General features: G+C 46.8%; 1 protein-coding gene across 1 annotated transcript; it reads right to left on the bottom strand.

Annotated features, from left to right (window-relative positions):
* Positions 1-1,617: 1,617 nt before the first annotated feature.
* LOC129846203 (uncharacterized) lies at positions 1,618-18,075 on the bottom strand. Its single transcript, XM_055914194.1, has 14 exons — positions 17,932-18,075; positions 12,512-12,717; positions 12,125-12,262; positions 10,883-11,018; positions 10,350-10,678; positions 8,863-8,891; positions 8,366-8,507; positions 7,292-7,435; positions 6,980-7,038; positions 4,782-4,972; positions 3,979-4,379; positions 3,530-3,629; positions 2,951-3,143; positions 1,618-2,569 (listed from the first exon to the last, which is right to left on the bottom strand). Exons 1-14 carry the CDS (start codon positions 18,055-18,057, stop codon positions 2,439-2,441), a joined length of 2,325 nt encoding a protein of 774 aa, XP_055770169.1. The 5' UTR covers positions 18,058-18,075; the 3' UTR covers positions 1,618-2,438.
* Between the last annotated feature and the right edge of the window lie 1,575 nt (positions 18,076-19,650).

Below are 19,650 nucleotides of genomic sequence, written 5' to 3'. Positions count from 1 at the left end.
ATAAGGACATATATTTAGAATAATCTGGGTTTTATGAACCAAACTGCAGTAAATATGGAAACAAATAAAAACACATCAGGCATTAGGGTAGTTAATAACATTCAACAGGTTTAATCAGAAAAGTTGAGCGTGTCCTCAAACTGTAGGAACATGTTCCAAGGGCATTTAGAATGTTAGAACAGCTGTAGCTACAGCACCAGTGTCGGCATGACGATCCTTCTTCTCAGGAGCACCATATTCATTCATTCATTAGTGGTTTTCTTCCTGAGAGTCTGGCCCACACATCTCTCTCAACCTTTACGTGGAGTTTGGTCAGATGGAGCTTACATAAGCACGTGTCTCGGTCAGACATAGAAGGGTGAACAGCCCAATAAGGTATCCGGTGACAAAACAGAGCAGAAGAGAGATTCTCAGGGTTCTCTGATGAAAATCTTCTGTGCAGGTTTTTCATGGTGTCCTCCAGGAACCTTTTCTGCATCTTGACTTCCTGCACTGTGATAGTTTGTTTCCTCCCAGATGTGATCCGGCTCACATCATCTCTCAATAATAATGACTTCTTCTTTCTCTGGAACGCGTCGGTGTGCCGGTTAGTGTGTTTCCTTTCAAAGGTACGTAGGCATTGCCTCTCCAGATGTCTCCAGCGTTTGTTTGAAAAGCATAGGGCACACTCTGCAAATCTCTGTCATTGATCTTTTCTGACAATCTTCCCTGTTATCACTTTTGAAATGATTTTTCATCCCAGCACATTTTTATAATAATTTCCCAAGTAGAAATGACATGAAACGCCTGGCAGACAATTCTTAATGTCAGTTAAAAATAAGATTTTTTAATAAGAAATATTAAATTAATGCTATATTATTTCAATTCATTATACTGGACATTTCAATGTATATACTAAATCTTTTAACATTTCATTTCGGTGACAAAATACTTGAAATATACTATAAAAAGTCAGAGGGACTGAAATATTACCCAGCCCAAGAAAAACCCACTTTTATTCAACACTGAACTGTGTCAACCACAGGAGATTGGTGACATCAAACACATGGTTTCCATGGTTTCTTTGACTTTGATGCCATTCCATTCGCTCCGTTCCAGCCATTATTATGAGCCGTCCTTCCCTCAGCAGCCTCCACTGGTGTCAACTTATTTAGAGTTGAGTTTTATTCCAGTAAACATGGCAGCTTCAAGATGAATTGTGTAAACAACAAGGAATTCACTCATTTAAAATAAATCTATACATAATGTCTTTGCATTAGGCCTATAGGTCTACATTTCCTCAACGGAATGTGAATCAAAGCACTTCTGCTCCACTGATGGCCACATGTAACTGGGCAGCCATTTTGGATCATGCAGAATGTTAATCAAAACACTCCTGCTCCACTGATGGCCACATGTAACAGGGCAGCCATGTTGGATCATGCAGAATGTTAATCAAAGCACTTCTGCTCCACTGATGGCCTCATGTAACAGGGCAGCCATGTTGGATCATGTGAGGAGGCACAAGCGGCTTTCGTTTGCAGTGGATCCAGGAAGAATCATACACACTATTTTAGATACACAAAGATGCCATTTACATTGTATTTTAATATTTAATGTGCAAGACGTAATGGCTAAATTAATACAAATACATTCATTTATTTGAAAGGACAATTTTCCAGTAATTCACTACATCATATAGACTAAACATTTATTTTAACCAGGGTCCCATTTTGATGTAACACAATCACAACAAATAAATGTAATTGATCCCTGGTTCAACAGACCCTGGCCTATATAGAAAGCTTTCCAGAACGTGACAACAGTATTTCAGAGTACATCCCAGTATTACATGACTGTCCCCACATTCCAATATAGATCATAATAAGAAGCAGGAGTTCAACTGGTCAGACATGTTGTATGAGACATTTTGGCCAAACCTCAACGGTTGTTGTGTGGTTTATAGCTGTTCTGTCATTGTATATTACACATCATTTATACACTAGAGGGCACTATATGGGTCACATGCATATAGGCTAGGCTACAGTAAATACATATATATCTCACAGGAGGCTGGTGGCACCTTAATTGGGGACCACGGGACCATGGTAATGGCTGGAGGGAAATGAGTAGAATGGTATCAAAAACCATTAGATCAATTCCCTTCATTCCAGACATTATGAGCTGTGCTCCACTCAGCAGCTTCCTGTGATATATAAACACTTGCAATCCTACTGGTGCTCGAGTGGCTATTAAGAAATGTTGACCTGGTCAGCCAAGACACATTGTATAATTGGAGTTACCGCTAAGTACGTTTACGGATTAATGCATATTCTTGTATTGGTCCCAAGAGACATTTCATCGTTAAAGTCAGAGACCACTTTTTCAAATGTTCTATATTTCCCACCATCCTTCTTTCTATAATGCAGGCTACATGTGAAATGATGGCTGCCATCGGACTAAGTCTCAAATGTTGTCAGGGGCTGGTATTTAACGGCTGATGTTTTGGCCTTGTAGAGCATCACTCCACACAGCATGGCAACGGCTGCTACGATACACCCAACCAGCAACCCCATGTTCATGTTGGTCACTGGAAAGACAAGAAAACACCTTTAACACAAAAACTCTTGGTGAAACGAAAAACACCTGTTTATGCAGAGATGCTATTTCCTGTTGAAAGAATCCACTGTAGAGATCCTTCCTAAATGTGTAGTCATTTAACAGACACTCTCTTATCCAGAGCAACTTACAGTAGTGAGTGCATACATCCTCATGTATTTTCTTAATGGTCCCCTGTGGGATTTGAATCCACAACCCTGGCATTACAAGTGTCACACTTTACCAACTGAGCTACTGAGGACCATGTAGCCTTGCCACTTCTGCAATATGCTGTATCGTCAATAACACAAAGTACAACATTTGATTTGTATCTTATCTAAAGCTACAGCCGTTTCCCTCAGGGTTAGCTTACCTGAGCTCTCTGAACTCTTTCTCAGACGCAAAGGACCCTGGGAAATGTGGTGTTTGGCCGTTTGCATGGCGGCCTCTCTCTTGTGGTGGTGGTGACCAGCAGGCTGGGGGGAGGGGGAGTTGACGCAGCCCTGGGCACACCGGGTGTTGGGGTTCCCAGCCTCACACAGGATCACTGAACAGCTGATGTACACCTATAGCCAGAGGGTTCAAAGGTCACTGAACAGCTGATGTACACCTATAGCAAGAGGGTTCAAAGGTCACTGAACAGCTGATGTACACCTATAGCCAGAGGGTTTAAAGGTCACTGAACAGCTGATGTACACCTATAGCCAGAGGGTTTAAAGGTCACCGAACAGCTGATGTACACCTATAGCCAGAGGGTTTAAAGGTCACCGAACAGCTGATGTACACCTATAGCCAGAGGGTTTAAAGGTCACCGAACAGCTGATGTACACCTATAGCCAGAGGGTTTAAAGGTCACTGAACAGCTGATGTACACCTTTATCCAGAGGGTTCAAAGGTCACTGAACTGAGAAGATATCACCCTTGAATGATCCAGCAATCTGTCCCCATTTACCTGGTCATGCATTCCGATGAATTTGAAAGCTTCCATTCCGAACTGGAAATGCCTCTGGTGACGGGGGGAGAAGATTTGAACCGTCTCGTCCACAATGCACCTGGTAAAAAAACAGACAGGTAAAACCTAGAGTACAGTAAATATGTAAAGTACATACAGTAAGTTTAGTAAAACAATCTTTTAGTCTAGAATTTTCCCCAGCGTTTATACAAATGTCTCGAACCTGTCGTTTCTATTGTCATCTCACATTACTGACAAGTGTCCACCATGAGGTTGATGAATGCCTCAGTGTTTATATTTTAACATATATATGTGTGTGTCCTTTCTCTAATCACCATTACTATTAGTATTATTTGAATGTTATTGTTGATGTCTTTATCTCACTCTGCTTTACCAACAGTAGCCTTGCCACTCGTGCTAATAAAGCTGATCTGAATCATCAGTCTCACCCGTTTTCTATGATGGGGTAGGTGGGGTGGTAGTTGGGGTTGTCGTACGGCGCCGCTCTGCAGGACTCCACAAAGAGCTCAGCGCTGTTCACAGTGGACACGGCCTCGATGTCCATGTAGATCATCTGCTTCACCACCACGTCTAACGGGTAGTCACGGGGATCCACCATGTCGCTGAACTGGCTGGTCTGGTAGAACTCAAACTGGTAGGTGAACGTGCCGAAGCCTTTCTCCACCACCGTGATGTTGTCCCTGTGTGCACTGAAGCCCAGGGACACGTTGCCACGTTTGGCGTACTGGCAGTAGAACTGGATCTCCACCTGGTGCTGCCTGGTGATGATGTCGTTGGGGTTGTCGAATGTGCTGATTTGGTTCTTGAAGATGAGGTTGTCGTCGTCCTCCTGGATTGAGAGAGATGGAGAGGAAAATCATCTAGACAGTTACATTTGTGGGCACTGAACTTTACACACATCACCAAGATCAATCGTTTCAGTTCTGATATTGCTGTGAACCTCTTGGGGTTATGAGTGAATATGTTGGTTTCTCTTTTGATGCAAAACTGTTCTGAGGACAGATCTTCCCACAGGCGGCATAAAGCCACCCCCTCACCAAAATACTCCATCTTGACCGTCTCTCTGAGGAAACCAATTCAAGATCTGTCAGCCTAGCTGGTGCCTTGGGGTGAATATCCCCTCGAACCAGGTTCAATATAGAGAACGCAGACACACACCCAGGAGTCACACAAAGAGGAATACTGTACATGTGTCATCCCACTGTAATATTTGACATCTCGGAGGCCTCACCTCTATCTGAGTGCCACAGGCATTGAGGGGGATGACTCCAATGATGTGGGTGCTGTTAGAGAGGCGTTGCAGGTCGCAGGCACAGTTACTGGGATCGTTGAGGCGGAGGTGGTCCTCGTGAATTTCAGTAACAGAGGACTTCTCCACTTCTACCGTCATCTTGGTCTCGTCACACACCACCTTGGCTTTGACTGTCACGGGAGAAATGTTGTTATTGTTGTATTTCTTCATATCTTTTGCAGACATGTCTTAATCAAAACAATCCGACTGAACCATGATTTGAGTTGGTTGGGGTCATTTCGAGTTTCATTTTTATCTTTCCTTCATGTTTGGTGATTTCAGATGTGTTGTCTAGGTATAGTATGTATCATACAGTATTCACAGCTTCACCTGTTATCAAAGAGCACAATTATACACTGCTCAAAAAAATAAAGGGAACACTTAAACAACACAATGTAACTCCAAGTCAATCACACTTCTGTGAAATCAAACTGTCAACTTAGGAAGCAACACTAATTGACAATAAATTTCACATGCTGTTGTGCAAATGGAATAGACAAAAGGTGGAAATTATAGGCAATTAGCAAGACACCCCCCAAAACAGGAGTGATTCTGCAGGTGGTGACCACAGACCACTTCTCAGTTCCTATGCTTCCTGGCTGATGTTTTGGTCACTTTTGAATGCTGGCGGTGCTCTCACTCTAGTGGTAGCATGAGACGGAGTCTACAACCCACACAAGTGGCTCAGGTAGTGCAGTTCATCCAGGATGGCACATCAATGCGAACTGTGGCAAAAAGGTTTGCTGTGTCTGTCAGCGTAGTGTCCAGAGCATGGAGGACCTACCAGGAGACAGGCCAGTACATCAGGAGACGTGGAGGAGGCCGTAGGAGGGCAACAACCCAGCAGCAGGACCGGTACCTCCGCCTTAGTGCAAGGAGGTGCACTGCCAGAGCCCTGCAAAATGACCTCCAGCAGGCCACAAATGTGCATGTGTCAGCATATGGTCTCACAAGGGGTCTGAGGATCTCATCTTGGTACCTAATGGCAGTCAGGCTACCTCTGGCGAGCACATGGAGGGCTGTGCGGCCTCACAAAGAAATGCCACCCCACACCATGACTGACCCATCGCCAAACCGGTCATGCTGGAGGATGTTGCAGGCAGCAGAACATTCTCCACGGCGTCTCCAGACTCTGTCACATGTGCTCATGTGCTCAGTGGGAACCTGCTTTCATCTGTGAAGAGCACAGGGCGCCAGTGGTGAATTTGCCAATCTTGGTGTTCTCTGGCAAATGCCAAACGTCCTGCACGGTGTTGGGCTGTAAGCACAACCCCCACCTGTGGACGTCGGGCCCTCATACCACCCTCATGGAGTCTGTTTCTGACCGTTTGAGCAGACACATGCACATTTGTGGCCTGCTGGAGGTCATTTTGCAGGGCGCTGGCAGTGCACCTCCTTGCACAAAGGCGGAGGTAGCGGTCCTGCTGCTGGGTTGTTGCCCTCCTACGGCCTCCTCCACGTCTCCTGATGTACTGGCCTGTCTCCTGGTAGCGCCTGCATGCTCTGGACACTACGCTGACAGACACAGCAAACCTTTTTGCCACAGTTCGCATTGATGTGCCATCCTGGATGAACTGCACTACCTGAGCCACTTGTGTGGGTTGTAGACTCCGTCTCATGCTACCACTAGAGTGAGAGCACCGCCAGCATTCAAAAGTGACCAAAACATCAGCCAGGAAGCATAGGAACTGAGAAGTGGTCTGTGGTCACCACCTGCAGAATCACTCCTGTTTTGGGGGGTGTCTTGCTAATTGCCTATAATTTCCACCTTTTGTCTGATCCATTTGCACAACAGCATGTGAAATTTATTGTCAATCAGTGTTGCTTCCTAAGTGGACAGTTTGATTTCACAGAAGTGTGATTGACTTGGAGTTACATTGTGTTGTTTAAGTGTTCCCTTTATTTTTTTGAGCAGTGTACAATCACACGCCACACCATATTGTCCAATCAAACGCCACAGTATATTGTCCAATCACACGCCACAGCATATTGTCCAATCACACGCCACAGCATATTGTCCAATCACACACCACAGCACATAGTCCAATCACACACCACAGCATATTGTCCAATCACACACCACAGCGTATTGTCCAATCACACACCACAGCATATTAATGGTGGAAGAATGTACAAACCCTTTCTGCGTCCGACCTCCACCACAACACATCTCATCTCAGACTGATACACACTAGATCTGAAAGTATTAGAGAAGATCAGGGTGAACAACGGCACAATATCATTACATGTAGTATTAGTCTCTCTCTCTCTCATGTGCGTTGGGAAATCAAATATCATAAAAAGAGGAAACTCCAGAGGGAAGTAGTAGAACGTACAGGAAGTAGTAGAACGTACAGGAAGTAGCAGAACGTACAGGAAGTAGCAGAGCGTACAGGAAGTAGAAGAGCAGTTCTGGTGATGTTTCTAGCATTATAAAACATAAGACCTACCCAGAAATCCCCTCAGTGATGAAGCAAATGGGGAAATACTCCCCCAGATTGTCCCGGATGGGTGTCCACCGGATGACAAACTCCCCCTGGGTAGTCATGTGATTGGTGATGTTCAGAGGTCCACTGACGATGACATCATTAACCCTAGAAAGGAGGCAAAACGTACAAGGTAAATGCTAGGTTGGATCCTTGGACGACCCAAACCTGAATCCTAACCTTAACCCCTACCCTAACTTAAACCACAACCCTTACCTTAACCATTTTAAATCGCAACTTGTGTGGGGTGACTCAGAGTCGGACGTCACAAGCATTCCCACTTAGCAGAGAGACAACCTCACCAATCCAAATCAATCACAGAAAATAAATGTACTCTTAATTGGAAAACCTTTGGTTTTCTTAGACGGTGGATTTATACACTAGGCTGCTTTAAGCCAAATCACTGATTGTGGAAGAAAATATTTGTCATCACTGAAATAGTTACAAAGTACCACAGGTGATAAAGGTTTTAGCCAGGACTGCACTGTTACAGACAGGACCGCACTGTTACAGACAGGACCGCACTGTTACAGACAGGATTGCACTGTCACAGACATGATGACCTGTTACAGACAGGACTGCACTGTTACAGACAGGACTGCACTGTTACAGACAGGACTGCACTGTTACAGACAGGACTGCACTGTTACAGACAGGACTGCACTGTTACAGACAGGATTGCACTGTTACAGACAGGACTGACCTGTCACAGACAGGACTGCACTGTTACAGACAGGATTGCACTGTTACATACAGGACTGACCTGTTACAGACAGGACTGCACTGTTACAGACAGGACTGCACTGTTACAGACAGGACTGCACTGTTACAGACAGGACTGCACTGTTACAGACAGGACAGACTGTTACAGACAGCATGACCTGTTACAGACAGCATGACCTGTTACAGACAGGATGACCTGTTACAGACAGGATGACCTGTTACAGACAGGATGACCTGTTACAACCAGGAGGACACTAGAAATATAATCCTGGGTACAATACTGTATCATAGACTATCATGGATGTTGTCTCTTACGTTGAGTGTGTAGCCTCGGCCTTGACCCTGAACTCCAGCTCTTTGTTGACCTCGGCGTGGAGATGTTCTCCGTTGTGTGGTGTCGGCTGCACGAACCTGGGCAGGTACATACCCTCATCACAGGACGGAACAACAGAGTCCACTGAAGTGGAAAGGAACACAAACGTACACAAGTAAAGGCCAATACTTCACAAATAAATGCCATGTTTGATGTTGTTTAAAGAATAAATATGTCCAACCCTCCATCCAGGGGGCAGCAGGTAGCCTAGTGGTTAGAGTGTTGGGCTAGTAACCAAAAGGTTGCTGGGTTTAATCCCCGAGCTGACAAGGTAAACATTTGTCTTTCTGCATCTGAACAAGATAGTTAACCCACTGTTCCCCGGTAGGCCGTCTTTTTAAATAAGAATTTGTTCTTAACTGATTTGCCTAGTTAGATAAAGGTTCAATAAATAAAACAATCCAATGCATTGTTAACCATCAGAAGAGGAGTCTCTCACCCAGAAGAGAGAAATGCAGAGGGAGTTTGCTGAGGGGAGCAGTGGAGGGATAAAGACTTCCTGTGGTGGTGGTGGGCCAGAGGAGGGTGGTGGTGGTGGTAGTAGTGGGCCAAGGGGAGGTGGTAGTGGGCCAGGGGGTGGTGGTGGTGGTGGTGGTAGTAGTGGGCCAAGGGGAGGTGGTAGTGGGCCAGGGGGTGGTGGTGGTGGTGGTGGTGGTGGGGGCGGCGGTGGAGGTGGTGAGGTCGGCGGTGGTGGTGATGGGGTCGACGGTGGTGGTGGGGGCGGCGGTGGTGGTGATGGGGGCGGCGGTGGTGGTGGTGGGGGCGGCGGTGGAGGTGATGGGGGCGGCGGTGGAGGTGATGGGGGCGGCGGTGGAGGTGATGGGGGCGGCGGTGGTGGTGGTGAGGTCGGCGGTGGTGGTGATGGGGTCGACGGTGGTGGTGGTGGGGGCGGCGGTGGTGGTTATGGGGGCGGCGGTGGTGGTGGTGGGGGCGACGGTGGTGGTGGTGGGGGCGACGGTGGTGGTGGTGGGGGCGACGGTGGTGATGGGGGCGACGGTGGTGGTGATGGGGGCGGCGGTGGTGGTGATGGGGGCGGCGGTGGTGGTGATGGGGGCGGCGGCGGTGGTGGGGGCGACGGCGGTGGTGGTGGGGGCGGCGGCGGTATTGGTGGGGGCGACGGCGGTGGTGGTGGGGGCGACGGCGGTGGTGGTGGGGGCGGCGGCGGTGGTGGTGGGGGCGACGGCGGTGGTGGTGGGGGCGACGGCGGTGGTGGTGGGGGCGACGGCGGTGGTGATGGGGGCGGCGGTGGTGGTGGTGGGGGCGACGGTGGTGGTGGTGGGGGCGACGGTGGTGGTGGTGGGGGCGGCGGTGGTGGTGGTGGGGGCGGCGGTGGTGGTGGTGGGGGCGACGGTGGTGGTGGTGGGGGCGGCGGTGGTGGTGGTGGGGGCGGCGGCGGTAGTGGTGGGGGCGGCGGCGGTGGTGGTGGGGGCGGCGGCGGTGGTGATGGGGGCGGCGGCGGTGGTGATGGGGGCGGCGGTGGTGGTGATGGGGGCGGCGGTGGTGGTGGTGGCGGCGGCGGTGGTGGTGGTGGCGGCGGCGGTGGTGGTGGGGGCGGCGGCGGTGGTGGTGGGGGCGGCGGCGGTGGTGATGGGGACGACGGCGGTGGTGATGGGGGCGGCGGCGGTGGTGATGGGGGCGGCGGTGGTGGTGATGGGGGCGGCGGTGGTGGTGGTGGGGACGACGGTGGTGGTGGTGGGGGCGACGGTGGTGGTGGTGAGGTCGGCGGTGGTGGTGGTGGGGGCGACGGTGGTGGTGGTGGGGGCGACGGTGGTGGTGGTGGGGGCGACGGTGGTGGTGGTGGGGGCGACGGTGGTGGTGGTGGGCCAGGTGGTGGTGGTTGTAGTGGGGGCGGTGGTAGTGGTAGTGGGCCTGGTGGTGGTGGTAGTGGGCCTGGTGGTTCTGGTGGGCCTGGTGGTTGTAGTGAACCTGGGCCTGGTGGTTCTGGTGGGCCTGGTGGTTGTAGTGAACCTGGGCCTGGTGGTTCTGGTGGGCCTGGTGGTTGTAGTGAACCTGGGCCTGGTGGTTCTGGTGGGCCTGGTGGTGGTAGTGGACCAGGGGGTGGTGGTAGTGGGATAGGAGACGGTTGTTTGGGAGCTGGAGCGTCGGCGTCTCCCTGCATGAAGCGGTGCCCTGGAGGAACTAGAGCCATCGGTGTAGGACAGGGTGATGTGTTGGTTAGGAAAGTCCTCTACAACTAGCTCAAACCCGTAGACGCCACTCGTTGAAGTGTAGCCGTATTGTAAGGAGCAAGAGCCCTAACAGTGAAGAGGTTAGAACACAAATGGAATAGCTGGTTAAGACCAAAGACAATGTGCAATATCATGTAATCACATATAGATTGAATACAAATGAGTTGTGGTTTATGTTGTAATGTTTTGGTCTCAACGTGACAGCACATCATGGTGTGTATCAACAATCACATCAGATTCAAGGTGTTGAAAATAACTGCCCACACCAACCTGATCCAGCTGGAAACCTGAAGGCTGGTCACACCTATCGCACTCAGGTCTGACCAATCCGTATCTGCATCTGACACGATCACCGTCAGGGTCAAAGGCCATGAGGTTGTAGGATCTCGGACAGTTCTGGGGAACACTACAATGACAGGAGTCAGAAATAGGACATATGAAATGAGTAAACTCTAAGGGCTCTATTTTAACAAACCTAACACAACGGTCAGTTTAAGAGCTGGCAGTAGAGCTACAGGATCGGAGGCACGTCAGAAATATTTTTGATATTTTCACCACCACAATTTTTGCCGCAGTTGCTGACAGTGGTGCAAAAGGGGCTGGGCCTTGATTTGTATTTATGTATCTTATTTAACCTTTATTTAACTAGGCAAGTCGATGAATAAACCAGTTGTGGGTGTGTCGAGGCTTGACCCCTCACTGGCCAATCAGAATGTGTTCCATGGCTAAACATGTGGTTGCTTCAAGTTGTGTATTTACGGTATTTGATATATTTATTGTGATGTCATCAACTCCAGTTAGAATGTTAGTCCGTTACAGCCTAGTTAGTTAAATAGGCTGATCCATGTTTACAGAAAACAGTATGTTGAACATGTTACAGTCCACATTGTTATAATTGTATTGCTTCAGTATGGAAATGAATATAGGCTATAGCATGTGCATTGACATAGGGGCAAGGCCTACTGTAAATTGCAGTCTGAAGATGGACATGTCAAACGCAGTCAGTGAGCAAGATCAATTTCACTAGGCTATTGATAAGGCCTGAAAAGACAGTGTATAATTCTAATCAAATTCTAATCAAAACTAAACAACAACCTGTTTAAAAATAGGCTAAATGTCTAAATACAGTTACAGCCTCCATAATAAATAGCCCAGAGGGTTTGTTGTTGTTGCGCAACATGATAATATCTGGCTAATGATCGGGGCCTGGAGAAAATAAGAACGGACCGGTGTGGGGCCTGCCCCTGGACACGCCTCAAATATGTCACCCCGCCCACTTTAACACAAATGAGCTGAAGTTAAACAGGTCAATTGCTGACGTCAGGGCTGGAAATGCTATTGTGCTATTTTTTATAGAACGAAATTACCAACTAACTTGAGTTTGATACGTGCTCCTCCTTACCACCAAACATTTAGGAATATGTCTAATTAGGATTTCAATAACCTATATTGTATATATAAAAAACTGATCGGTTCAAAGAGGTAATGTATAGGGAGTCAGAAAGTTGTTACCGTATGAAAGGAAGAATGGCTGTGACTGGAGATCTGTTGGGTTCACCAGTATCAGATCTTGATCCCAGATCCACTTGTGTTTCCAGGCTCCAAGATCCAAGACCGTTTACTGTGGGGATCCAACAGCAGCTGTTCTGTCTGTTACAACAACAAAACATCTTTAGATAAGTGGTCACTTGGGCTGGAATGTTATCAAACCCACCATAGCAATGTCCTTTACCGAGTGTCTTTGTCACGGTCTTTGAAAAACAACTCAGAGTGGAGTCTACCTTGTAGAAGTAGGTTTTAACAGTATAGCTAAAACCATTATACCAGATGTGAGTTTAACATGAGTCATCGTGCACAATGTGTGTTCAATAAATTGAATGTATTTCATAACAAACTTACACCAATTGAAAAGGTTTATCACTGGGGATATCTCTGGTCTCGACAGTTTCAGTTTCACACCACTGGTTGTTGTAACCACTCCGTCCTCTGCTGCTGCTGTCAATTGGGCCTCTGACATCTTTGACAGAAGAGCCGCAGTTCCCTGAGGGACAATACCAGCCCTCGTAATCACACCTATCATGGGTATTCTTGTAGCGGAAATCCACCTGGGGAACGGAAAGTCACATTGTAATGGGGCAATAAAACATCATTAGACTGATGAAGCCTAATTAAACTGATGTTTTGAAACAGCTTTGGCAGAACAATTGTTTCAATCTCACCAAGAATCATGTCAATATTTCCAACAGAGTGTCACGTTCCTGACCTGTTTTCTCTTGTTTTGTATTTATTTAGTATGGTCAGGGCGTGAGTTGGGTGGGTTGTCTATGTGTTGTTTTCTATGTTGGGGTTTTGTGTGTTCGGCCTGGTGATTCTCAATCAGAGGCAGCTGTCAATCGTTGTCCCTGATTGAGAATCATACTTAGGCAGCCGGGGTTCACGTGTGTTTTGTGGGTGTTTGTTTTCCGTGTCAGTAGTTGTGCCACACGGGACTGTTTGTCGGTTAGATTCTCTTTTGTTATTTTGTTTCGTTTAGTGTTCAGTTTATTGTTAATAAAACATGGACACTTTCCACTCTGCGTCTTGGTCCGATCCCTACACGAAATCAGCCGTAACACAGAGACTGTGACAGCATTTGATCTGTGATGACTGACAGATAACAGATTAGCACTCACTCACTGCAGTTCGAGTTTTGCGCCATATAAATGTTTAGCATTTTTAATATTCTGATATTAATGATAAAGACAAACAGGAAAATAGGAATGGGTAATACATACTCTATATAGAAAAGACTCACACAAACCAAACAGCAGCTACATATTGGATGAAGTGGGGTTGTTTTTACAGCCAAGTGCTTGGCATGTAATTATATATATTTTCATAGACAACATTATACGCGGGTGAAAGAAAAGTACTCGCTGGGACTTCTTCAGTTGGACCTTGTGTACAATTGAGGATACAAATAAATGTAATGTTTAAGAGTTTGTCTCAGTAAAGAACAACAGGGGGGACCAAACCTTCACAAATTTGGATCCACGGTTGTATGAAGCCACTGTTCATTTATCTAATGGCAAAACGTCTGCAACCTGTTTAAACCTGTTTTAATTGAAAAGTGGGTGGTTTGTCATTTTTTCCCCAAAATACAAGAATTCATTTATTTGCAAAGTAGGAAATTGTTATCAGCAGCAACCTTAGCTTGTCTGAGTCAAGCGAAGCATTTGGCATGTAATTAAGGAGGTAACGGATTGGAGATTGTTCTAATTCCATGTCTAAAATGATCTGAGTGGCTGTATGGACAGAGCGCCAGAAATCCACTAACTTACTGCAATGACAGAATCTGTGCACAGCGGTTCCTTTCTCTGTCCTTCACATGCACCATATGTGTTAAGTGTTTAGACCAGTGAAACATGTTCACCTGTTATTTTCAGACTGAATAAAACACAACTAATGGAAAAACAAACACATTAAGAAATATACCAGGTGCTCATTTTGCATTGATGCAAAAGCTTAATAAATCTCAAATGTATTTATTCTATAGCCTCTTATGTCTCAATAATTTGATAGGAACTTAACTTTGCATTCCATTAATTAAAACATAAATAGTCATATGCTAAATAAAACAATAAATGATGATTGAATAGAATTGATCTAAAGTCACAATTATTGCAATCACTCTTATTAATATACCGCATTACAATGAATTGTATTGGAATAGACGTGATGTTATTTAACATTTGTCAAGTGCGCCGAATGCAACAGGTGTAGTAGTCCTTACTGTGAAATGCTGTCTGACGAGCCCTTAACCAACAACGCAGAGTTTTAAACAAGTAAGAACAATTTGCTAAATTAACTAAAGGAAAAATAGTAACCCAGTAAAAGAACAATACCAAGCCTATATACATGGAGAACCGGTACTGAGTCAATGTGCAGCGGTACGGGGTAGTCCAGGTAATAATGAGGCTATATACATGGAGAACCGGTACTGAGTCAATGTGCAGCGGTACGGGGTAGTCCAGGTAATAATGAGGCTATATACATGGAGAACCGGTACTGAGTCAATGTGCAGCGGTACGGGGTAGTCCAGGTAATAATGAGGCTATATACATGGAGAACCGGTACTGAGTCAATGTGCAGCGGTACGGGGTAGTCCAGGTAATAATGAGGCTATATACATGGAGAACCGGTACTGAGTCAATGTGCAGCGGTACGGGGTAGTCCAGGTAATAATGAGGCTATATACATGGAGAACCGGTACTGAGTCAATGTGCAGCGGTACGGTGTAGTCCAGGTAATAACGAGGCTATATACATGGAGAACCGGTACTGAGTCAATGTGCAGCGGTACGGGGTAGTCCAGGTAATAATGAGGCTATATACATGGAGAACCGGTACTGAGTCAATGTGCAGCGGTACGGGGTAGTCCAGGTAATAATGAGGCTATATACATGGAGAACCGGTACTGAGTCAATGTGCAGCGGTACGGGGTAGTCCAGGTAATAATGAGGCTATATACATGGAGAACCGGTACTGAGTCAATGTGCAGCGGTACGGGGTAGTCCAGGTAATAATGAGGCTATATACATGGAGAACCGGTACTGAGTCAATGTGCAGCGGTATGGGGTAGTCCAGGTAATACCAAGGCTATATACATGGAGAACCGGTACTGAGTCAATGTGCAGCGGTACGGGGTAGTCCAGGTAATAACGAGGCTATATACATGGAGAACCGGTACTGAGTCAATGTGCAGCGGTACGGGGTAGTCCAGGTAATAATGAGGCTATATACATGGAGAACCGGTACTGAGTCAATGTGCAGCGGTACGAGGTAGTCCAGGTAATAATGAGGCTATATACATGGAGAACCGGTACTGAGTCAATGTGCAGCAGTACGGGGTAGTCCAGGTAATAATGAGGCTATATACATGGAGAACCGGTACTGAGTCAATGTGCAGCAGTACGGGGTAGTCCAGGTAATAATGAGGCTATATACATGGAGAACCGGTACTGAGTCAATGTGCAGCGGTACGGGGTAGTCCAGGTAATAATGAGGCTATATACATGGAGAACCGGTACTGAGTCAATGTGCAGCGGTACGGGGTAGTCCAGGTAATAATGAGGCTATATACATGGAGAACCGGTACTGAGTCAATGTGCAGCGGTACGGGGTAGTCCAGGTAATAATGAGGCTATATACAGTGGGGAGAACAAGTATTTGATACACTGCCGATTTTGCAGGTTTTCCTACTTACAAAGCATGTAGAGGTCTGTAATTTTTATCATAGGTACACTTCAACTGTGAGAGACGGAATCTAAAACAAAAATCCAGAAAATCACATTGTATGATTTTTAAATAATTAATTTGCATTTTATTGCATGACATAAGTATTTGATCACCTACCAACCAGTAAGAATTCCGGCTCTCACAGACCTGTTAGTTTTTCTTTAAGAAGCCCTCCTGTTCTCCACTCATTACCTGTATTAACTGCACCTGTTTGATCTCGTTACCTGTATAAAAGACACCTGTCCACACACTCAATCAAACAGATTCCAACCTCTCCACAATGGCCAAGACCAGAGAGCTGTGTAAGGACATCAGGGATAAAATTGTAGACCTGCACAAGGCTGGGATGGGCTACAGGACAATAGGCAAGCAGCTTGGTGAGAAGGCAACAACTGTTGGCACAATTATTAGAAAATGGAAGAAGTTCAAGATGACAGTCAATCACCCTCGGTCTGGGGCTCCATGCAAGATTTCACCTCGTGGGGCATCAATGATCATGAGGAAGGTGAGGGATCAGCCCAGAACTACACGGCAGGACCTGGTCAATAACCTGAAGAGAGCTGGGACCACAGTCTCAAAGAAAACCATTAGTAACACACTACGCCGTCATGGATTAAAATCCTGCAGCGCACGCAAGGTCCCCCTGCTTAAGCCAGTGCATGTCCAGGCCTGTCTGAAGTTTGCCAATGACCATCTGGATGATCCAGAGGAGGAATGGGAGAAGGTCATGTGGTCTGATGAGACAAAAATAGAGCTTTTTGGTCTAACTCCACTCGCCATGTTTGGAGGAAGAAGAAGTATGAGTACAACCCCAAGAACACCATCCCAACCGTGAAGCATGGAGGTGGAAACATCATTCTTTGGGGATGCTTTTCTGCAAAGGGGACAGGACGACTGCACCGTATTGAGGGGAGGATGGATGGGGCCATGTATCGCGAGATCTTGGCCAACAACCTCCTTCCCTCAGTAAGAGCATTGAAGATGGGTCGTGGCTGGGTCTTCCAGCATGACAACGACACGAAGCACACAGCCATGGCAACTAAGGAGTGGCTCCGTAAGAAGCATCTCAAGGTCCTGGAGTGGCCTAGCCAGTCTCCAGACCTGAACCCAATAGAAAATCTTTGGAGGGAGCTGAAAGTCCGTATTGCCCAGCGACAGCCCCGAAACCTGAAGGATCTGGAGAAGATCTGTAGGGAGGAGTGGGCCAAAATCCCTGCTGCAGTGTGTGCAAACCTAGTCAAGAACTACAGGAAACGTATGATCTCTGTAATTGCAAACAAAGGTTTCTGTACCAAATATTAAGTTCTGCTTTTCTGATGTATCAAATACTTATGTCATGCAATAAAATGCAAATTAATTATTTAAAAATCATACAATGTGATTTTCTGGATTTTTGTTTTAGATTCCGTCTCTCATAGTTGAAGTGTACCTATGATAAAAATTACAGACCTCTACATGCTTTGTAAGTAGGAAAACCTGCAAAATCGGCAGTGTATCAAATACTTGTTCTCCCCACTGTACATGGAGAACCGGTACTGAGTCAATGTGCAGCGGTACGGGGTAGTCCAGGTAATAATGAGGCTATATACATGGAGAACCGGTATGTGTGTGTGTGTGTGTGTGTGTGTGTGTGTGTGTGTGTGTGTGTGTGTGTGTGTGTGTGTGTGTGTGTGTGTGTGTGTGTGTGTGTGTGTGTGTGTGTGTGTGTGTGTGTGTGTGTGTGTGTGTGTGTGTGTGTGTGTGTGTGTGTGTGTGTGTGTGTCAGTGTAGTATGTGTGAGTGTGTGGTTAGAGTCCAGTGAGTGTGTGGTTAGAGTCCAGTGAGTGTGTGGTTAGAGTCCAGTGAGTGTGTGGTTAGAGTCCAGTGAGTGTGTGGTTAGAGTCCAGTGAGTGTGTGGTTAGAGTCCAGTGAGTGGTTGGTTAGAGTCCAATGAGTGGTTGGTTAGAGTCCAATGAGTGGTTGGTTAGAGTCAATAATTGGGCAAAAGATCAGAATTGGGCTGCCTGTGTAAACGCAGCCAATGATCCCCTGAATATCTCTCACCTTTAATGTTCCGTCAGCGTTCCTCCCTTTGGGGGTGAAAGACATGGAGCCTCCATAGAAGTGTCCCGCTGAAGCCAGGGAGACCAGTAGCAGCAGATGCAGCAACACCGGTGTGGAGGAGGACATGATGCCTGGTTCTCTCTGGAGGATTACTCTCTACTGATCTAACCCACAGCATCCAACCTCCAAACCTTTATACCTTCTCAGACACACCATCCATTCAGGAGGAATGTCACTCTTCATGACAGGTGTAACTGGTTTTAATGAACTGGGAAACAAAGTTTAAAATACCTTTTCATAATAACCTGAAACTAAAGGGGAAATAAAGTTGTGTGTTATAGTAATTCTGCATATCTGGAACTTTTCTCTGCTAATCTCTTACATTGGCATGATTTACATTTTCTATTTACATGTTAGTCATTTAGCAGACGCTCTGATCAAGAGAGACTTACATGTTAGTCATTTAGCAGACACTCTTATCCAGAGAGACTTACATGTTAGTCATTTAGCAGACGCTCTAATCCAGAGAGATTTACAGGAGCAATTAGGGTTAAGTGCCTTGCTCAAGGGCACATCGACAGATTGTTCACCTGGTCGGCTAGTAAGCATTTTCACCAGTACTATGCACTTATGACACATGAAAGGTATTTAAAATAAATGATGAGACTAAATAATCAAGATTAAGAAAGATTAAGGTTAATACAAGTATTTCACACCAGAATGTTGGTTCATTTCAGTGACATGTATTTCACAACTAGTGTTGTTACCACTGTAGATAATGGTGAGTTTATTGATTCATGAGTAGGTTATGATTATGTGTTTGGTTTGGGTTATTGTGTCTGTGGGGGGGAACGGACCACCACAACCGGACCAAGCAGCGTGACAGAACAACCCACCACAACCGGACCAAGCAGCGTGACAGAACAACCCACCACAACCGGACCAAGCAGCGTGACAGAACAACCCACCACAACCGGACCAAGCAGCGTGACAGAACAACCCACCACAACCAGACCAAGCAGCGTGACAGAACAACCCACCACAACCGGACCAAGCAGCGTGACAGAACAACCCACCACAACCGGACCAAGCAGCGTGACAGAACAACCCACCACAACCGGACCAAGCAGCGTGACAGAACAACCCACTACAACCGGACCAAGCAGCGTGACAGAACAACCCACCACAACCGGACCAAGCAGCGTGACAGAACAACCCACCACAACCGGACCAAGTAGCGTGACAGAACAACCCACCACAACCGGACCAAGCAGCGTGACAGAACAACCCAACACAACCGGACCAAGCAGCGTGACAGAACAACCCACCACAACCGGACCAAGCAGCGTGACAGAACAACCCACCACAACCAGACCAAGCAGCGTGACAGAACAACCCACCACAACCGGACCAAGCAGCGTGACAGAACAACCCACCACAACCGGACCAAGCAGCGTGACAGAACAACCCACCACAACCGGACCAAGCAGCGTGACAGAACAACCCACCACAACCGGACCAAGTAGCGTGACAGAACAACCCACCACAACCGGACCAAGCAGCGTGACAGAACAACCCACCACAACCGGACCAAGCAGCGTGACAGAACAACCCACCACAACCGGACCAAGCAGCGTGACAGAACAACCCACCACAACCGGACCAAGCAGCGTGACAGAACAACCCACCACAACCGGACCAAGCAGCGTGACAGAACAA

The sequence above is a fragment of the Salvelinus fontinalis genome, unplaced genomic scaffold, assembly GCF_029448725.1.
Source record: "Salvelinus fontinalis isolate EN_2023a unplaced genomic scaffold, ASM2944872v1 scaffold_0477, whole genome shotgun sequence".
NCBI lineage: Eukaryota > Metazoa > Chordata > Actinopteri > Salmoniformes > Salmonidae > Salvelinus > Salvelinus fontinalis.
This window is presented reverse-complemented; position numbering and strand designations above follow the sequence as displayed.

Coding starts and splice junctions, on each gene's coding strand:
- LOC129846203 (XM_055914194.1), bottom strand. CDS start 18,057: ATGTCCTCCTCCACACCGGTGTTGCTGCATCTGCTGCTACTGGTCTCC. Junction 10,679..10,882: donor CAGGTTTCCAGCTGGATCAG/GTTGGTGTGGGC, acceptor CTTCACTGTTAG/GGCTCTTGCTCCTTACAATA. Junction 3,144..3,529: donor TCATCGGAATGCATGACCAG/GTAAATGGGGAC, acceptor CTCTGGCTATAG/GTGTACATCAGCTGTTCAGT.